The sequence below is a fragment of the Pinus tabuliformis genome, chromosome X (assembly GCF_031772625.1).
Source record: "Pinus tabuliformis cultivar Carrire ecotype Pingquan chromosome X, CPIR1, whole genome shotgun sequence".
NCBI lineage: Eukaryota > Viridiplantae > Streptophyta > Pinopsida > Pinales > Pinaceae > Pinus > Pinus tabuliformis.
This window is the reverse complement of record NC_142308.1, coordinates 1180990761-1180997299: the sequence shown is the minus strand read 5'-3', so window position 1 is coordinate 1180997299 and position 6539 is coordinate 1180990761. Positions and strand designations below refer to the sequence as shown.

At 45.1% G+C, this 6539-nt stretch overlaps 1 protein-coding gene across 1 annotated transcript; it reads right to left on the bottom strand.

Moving 5' to 3' along the window:
* Positions 1-4193: 4193 nt before the first annotated feature.
* On the bottom strand, positions 4194-4877 carry LOC149144160 (uncharacterized). Its single transcript, XM_089452049.1, has one exon. The coding sequence runs from the start codon at positions 4875-4877 to the stop codon at positions 4194-4196; it is 684 nt and encodes a 227-aa protein (XP_089308175.1).
* Positions 4878-6539: the final 1662 nt, after the last annotated feature.

The window sequence follows — 6539 nt, the reverse complement described above, 5'->3', positions numbered from 1 at the left end:
TTCGGCGAGTGCTATCTGCTCTGAAAAATCTTGTAGTGTGCTCTGTTTGTAACGGACGGTGCTTATGTGGTGAATCACATTAAACTATTTTCCTCACTTGCGTTCTGTATTTGTATTAACTTATAAATGGAATGAAAAATGTTGTATTTTCGGTACCTGGTCATTGTCGGCGACAGTTGAATGGTTCTTCTCTTTTTGCTGGAAATGGCTACCTGTAGCAACACTTTTTGGTCTTCTTGTTTCCTATTACAGCTTGATATCTTGTCGCTTCAAATGCGTTTTAAAACATAACAGAAAGAAATATGAAATGCGTGTAAAATAGTTAACAGTGGTTCATTTGTTGGCAAAGAAAATATTTTGGTTTGTTTGTATTACAGAGGATTGTTTCACTGTTCGTTTTTTCGTGCCGGAGGTTCTCTCCCCTCACTATCTTTTTCTCTGTTTTTAACACCTGGAAAGCATAACTGCTTCCATTTTCGGTTGAACTGTCCAACCAGAATTTGTACAACTGCCAACCAGTTTCTTTTTACAAAAATGATAACTAACTGTTGATTATCTCCTAAACTAAAACAATTCACAATTGTAATTCTATGGTCTCTAACGGCCTTCTGGGAAAAAATGAAACAAATAATAAATAAAATAGAAAAAAAAACAACAAGTCTAATAACCTGTCCAACTATGCATGTAGTCTTTGGCTTGTTCTTGCTCTCTCTACGAGACAGTCAACCGCCTTTTGTCTCCTCGGAGCTGGATGCTCCTGCATCAGGCTCCCGGGGTGGCAAAAAGTTATGGCTCCGTTCCATGAGGTCGTCGACAGAATAGCCTGCTTTCTGTATCTGCGTTGCGTTGAGCCACGAACTGTCCTCTATCGGACGGTCCTTCCACTTGATCAAGTATCGCAGATATTCTTTCCTGCGCGTGCGCCTAGCTACCTGTGTGTCAATAATCCTTTCGATCTCAAGGGGTTGTGCCGTTGGCATCTGTCTCATCCATGAACTTTCCTCACAACTGGTGTCCCGCGGTGGCTTTGCTGCTATGTTGTCTTCCGGATCAGCGACATAAGGGAACAGATCTGCCACGTTAAAAATGGGAGAAATACCGATCCCTGGTGGCAGCTGTAGCTCATAGGCATTTGCAGAAAATTTGTGAATGATTTTGCAGGGACCGATATTTTTATATTTTAACTTGCTGTACTCCCGTTTTGGAAACCGCTCCTTACGTAAATACGCAAGGACTTCATCTCCAACGTTGAACTGAACTTCCCGACGCTTTGAATCAGCTCGCTTCTTATACTTTTGACTGTTGTCCTGTAATTTCAGCTTTACCTGCTCATGTAAGTTGCTCATTGCTTGGGCGAAATCTTCCCCATCAGCACTTCGTTTTTCGAGCTTCCCCAAATCTCGTAATTCATGCACTCCGCGTGGATGCATGCCGTACAAAATATGGAAAGGACTATAACCGGTGCTGCGATTAGGTGAATCGTTATATGCGAATTTCACCTGAGCTAGTACACGGTCCCACGTCCGTGAATTCTCGCCTACTAAGCTCCGTAGCAAATTTCCCAAACTCCTGTTTACCACTTCAGTTTGGCCATCAGTCTGCAAGTGATAAGCGGAGTTGAACTGTAACTGGGTGTTCAACTTTTTCCACAGGGTTCGCCAAAAATGACCGGTGAACTTTACGTCCCTGTCGGAGATGATGGACCTTGGAAGTCCATGTAGTCGAACGATCTCAGTGAAAAACAAATGTGCTACATAAGTAGCATCACTGGTCTTCTTGCAAGGTACAAAGTGCGCCATCTTTGAAAATCGATCTACCACAACCATTACTGAATCGAAACCCCGCTGTGTCTTAGGCAAGCCCAGAACAAAATCCAAGCTGACGGAGTCCCACGGTCGGCTCGGAATGGGTAATGGTAAATAAAGACCTGTATTCTGACTGTGACCCTTCGCCAGTTGACAAACCTTGCACCTACTCACGTACCTTTGTACATCCCGTTGCAATTTTGGCCAAAAATAGAAATGCCGTACCTGTGCAATTGTTTTGTCTATACCAAAGTGTCCAGCCAGACCCCCACTGTGTTTTTCCTGAATAATGTTCTCCCGCATAGAGCAGTTGGGATTACATAATTGTTCTCCTTTAAACAGCAACCCTTCCTGTAAATTGTAGTCCAACCACAGGCTACTGTTTCTCAACAGAGGGTTTTGGCAAGCCTCATAGGCCTCCTTAAAATCTGCATCTGTTTGATACAGTTCCTTCAGGTGCTCAAAGCCTAAAACCTGCATCGTACTTTCCTGTAAGAGTAGGGTCCTCCTACTCAGCGCATCTGCCACCTTGTTCGCTTGCCCACTAATATGTTTTAGTACAAACGTGAAATTCTGCAGGTACTCAACCCATGCTGCATGCTTATGGTTCAATTTATGTTGCTGCATAATGTACTGTAATGCAGAGTTATCCGTAAATAAAACAAACTCATTACCTAACAGATAATGTCTCCAATGCTTTAATGCTTGTATAATTGCGTAGAACTCTTTGTCATAGGTTGAGTATTTCTGTCTACTCTCGTTCAGCTTTTCACTGAAATATGCGACTGGTCTATCCTCCTGACTAAGTACTGCCCCAATGGCTGTACCACTGGCATCACAACGAACTTGAAAGAGTTTGTTGAAGTCAGGCAGCCTCAATATCGACCTTTCGGTAATCTTCCTTTTCAAAATCTGAAAACCACTTTCCGCTGCTTCGGTCCAGTGAAAAGGTTGATTCGCCTTCTTGATCGTATCCAGCATAGGTGCGCAGATCTCACTGAAATTCCTGATGAATTTCCTGTAAAAACTTGCTAGTCCGTGGAAACTTCGGACTTCAAATAAACTTCTTGGAGAAGGCCAGCTAACTATAGCTGCCACCTTTTCTGGGTCCATCTTCAGTTCATTTTCTGCAATTACGAAACCCAGGTACACTAACTCCCGCTGAAAAAAGGTACACTTTTTCAGATTGATCAGCAACTTGTTTTGTTGCAGCTTCCTCAACACACTTCGAACATGCCTGAAATGTTCTTCCTTAGTCTTACTAAAAATCAGAATGTCATCCAGGTAAACTATTACAAACTTCCCAATGAATTCCTTCAACACCTCATTCATCAGGCGCATGAACGTACTGGGAGCATTGCTCAACCCAAATGGCATCACCAGCCACTCATATAGGCCTTCATTCGTCTTGAAAGCTGTCTTCCACTCATCTCCTTCCCGAATTCGGATCTGGTGATATCCACTCTTCAAGTCAATCTTCGAGAAATAAGCCGCCCCACTCAAACAGTCCATCATATCGTCCATTCTTGGTAAGGGAAACCTGTACCTAACAGTAATTTTGTTAATGGCTCTGGAATCCGTGCACATTCGCCATTCTCCTCCTTTCTTTGGAGCCAAAACGGTTGGTACTGCACAGGGGCTCATGCTCTCTCTAATCAATCCTTTGTCTAACAACTCCTGGACCTGTTTCCTGATTTCTTCATGGTCCTTAGGGCTCATACGATAAGCTGCTTTATTTGGCAGACTTGCCCCTGGTATAAAGTCAATACAGTGACTAATACCTCTCCTGGGGGGTAGTTCATCCGGAAGGTCATCCACCACGATGTCTCCAAATTCCTGCAACATCTTTTGGATTTCTTCGGGCAAATCTGAAATCTGTGTATGCAGTATCACTGCTTTTGGCCTTCTTATGACAACGAAGTTTACATCACTGTCCTCAATCTGTTTTATAAATTCTTTTCCGCCCATCAACAACGCCTTTACCCCACTGGTTTCAGCTGCACTTTCCTCTTTGATGGGTACAAGCGTGTGCTTGATCCCATCTTTGACAAACTTATAACAATTTGTTTTCCCGTCATGCACTGCGCTTCTGTCAAACTGCCAGGGTCGTCCTAGCAATATATGACAGACATCCATTGGCATAACATCGCAGATAATTTTATCCTTATACCTGCCTATCTGAAACTCCACCTCACACTGTTCATCAACTAACAATTGATGTCCTTTCTGCAGCCATGACACTTTGTAGGGAGTGGGGTGCTTCAACTTTTTCAATCCCAGTTTCTCCACCATCTCTACAGCCACTAAATTGTCGGTACTTCCACTGTCAATGATCAGCTTGCAGCACTTACCCTGTGACTTGCAAACAGTTCGGAACAAAGCCTTTCGCTAGTCAGGTTCTGCAATTTCTTTTGTTGGTTTTAACAACACCTTGTTCAACACCAAAGCTTCACCCGTCTCTAGCGCGTTCTCCACTTCCTGAGGTGTTGCCTCAGCATCCTCTGACTGAGCAACATAAGCTCCTCTTCCACCTACCGGTTCACCTTCAGGACAGTCATACGACTTGTGTCCCAACTTGTGGCAACGATAGCACTGGACAGTTCCCCTGCCCCGACCATTTCCTCGCCCTCGCTGAGCCGGTCGTCCTCCTCTAGTGCTATTGTCCTTCTCTGCTGTGCCAGCAGACTTAGAACTGCTGCCTTCTTCACTTGAACCTGTACCTCTGCCTCTGCCAAAAACCTTACCTTTCCCTCTGCCAGTTCTGCCTCCTCTCCTGGCATTTTGTTTCCTGTTAATTTTCTCCTCCGCCTTTAGTGCAAACTGGTAAGCTTCATCCAAAGTTCTGGGTGAAAGGATACCGATTTCATCCAGTATTTCCCCCCTCAACCCATTCACAAATCTGGCTGTCTTTTCTGGGGTATCTTCCACATACCCTGCTCGCAGATTCAACTTATAGAATTCTTCTGTAAATTCCTTAACAGTCATTCCTCTTTGTTTCAAGTTCCGCACCTGTCTATACAACATGATCTGATAGTCTTTCGACAGAAACTTCTCCTTCAGTTTTGCCTCCATCCTGGCCCACTTCTTTATAGGCTGTTTGTGTAGCCTTTTCCTTTCCGCCTGAATGCTGTCCCACCACAAGGACGCATGTCCTTTCAGCTTTGTGGCGGCGAACTTCACTTGTTTGTCCTCACTGGTTTCCTCAAACTCAAAATATTTATTTACTTCACTCAACCAATCCAGTAATACATCTGCAGACAAACTTCCGTCATAAGTGGGTAGCTCATGCTTTGGCTTATGACTGGACAGCAAAACTGACTTTAATAACCGGAATTCCGGTGTCACCCCTTCAAACTCGTCTTCTGGTTCTGCCACATCTGCATCACTATCATCGGCTGGGTCTCTCCTTCCCCCAGCTTCTACTACTGCCAATCTTTCACGTAAAACGCGAATCTCCTCACGGAGTCCCTCTTCTGCTATCCTCCGGACCACTCTTCCTCTTCCTCTTCCTCTTCCTCTTCTGCCAACCTCCATTTTCTCCTACTCGACAACCTGCTCTGATACCACTTTTGATGGCCCAGCCCCCCAACGTTTACAAACGTGTGGAACTTAATGTGTGTAGTTGGTAATCGTGTCAACAATTACAGGCCCTCTCGACCCTTCGGTGGTTAACCCTTGGTTAGGTTAGTTGTCGTGTCTATGTGTAATGATATCAATCCTCCGTAATCCTTGACTCATTTGCAATATGTTGGTATTGATTGCTATCCCTCCTCTTCGGTTAAGGGACGCCACCTGTCGGTTTTCCCGATCTGGCCACTCCCACCTTTTGTTAAACCCTATTCCTCGTTTATTGTCACTTTGTTACTTCACTGTGCTCGACTCTGAGCTCTGCTCCGTTGTGGTTTGCTGGTGGTTCACCGTGTTCGGCTCTGAGCTCTGCTCCGTTGTGGTTTTTGCTGGAGGTTCACAGTGCTCGACTCTGAGCGCCGCTCCGTTGTGGGTTACTGGTGGTTTACTGTGCTCGACTCTGAGCGCTGTTCTGTTGTGGTTTGCCGGTGCCTTCGGGCTTTCTTTGCTCTGTGCATGAACTTTCTATGCAAGCGATAACCCTGTTGGTTCCCTGCTCTGTGCGATGGTAGGTTGGTTGTTCTTGTGGACAATTTCTGTCACATGGGTTGTTTCTCGGCTCTGATAATTAGTTGGCTTGTAACTGTGACAGGGTATCCTCCATTTCTGCGCTTCCGGCTCGGTGCATTCGTCCTCGCCTCCAAAGGTATGCAATGGTTCTATGCTTTATTCCGCCTCCACTTCTGTTACAGTCTCTTACGGTTCCGCTCCTGGTCTCAGGCTTTGTTTGTCGGGTTCGGTTTTGCTGAGTCGCCTTGTCAACTACTGGTAAGTTCTGTTGGGTTTCATGGCTTCTTTCGTCTGTTGTGTTAACTCGTCTTTTGTTTTCGGCTCTGCACTAACCCTCTTCCCCTTTCAGTTGCAGGTTGCTAAGGCGGCTGGCCGCCGAGGGTTTGTTCACTCTCAGTCTTCGGTCACCAGTTCGAACTCACCCAGTCTCATGAAACGGGTAGGGTCTTTCCAACCATAATTTAGTTGTTAGGTTATGGAGGGTTCGGATGTCTTGGTTCTTGTTCTGTTATGGTTGCAACACTTGAGTCGTAGATGACTGTGCTCCCTTCTGTCTTTTGTGGCTCGTATAGCCCTGCTCTGTTGTATTAATTTAAA

Bases quoted from the DNA above. Each gene is read 5' to 3' on its own strand.
- LOC149144160 (XM_089452049.1), bottom strand. From the start codon at position 4,877: ATGGAGGCAAAACTGAAGGAGAAGTTTCTGTCGAAAGACTATCAGATC.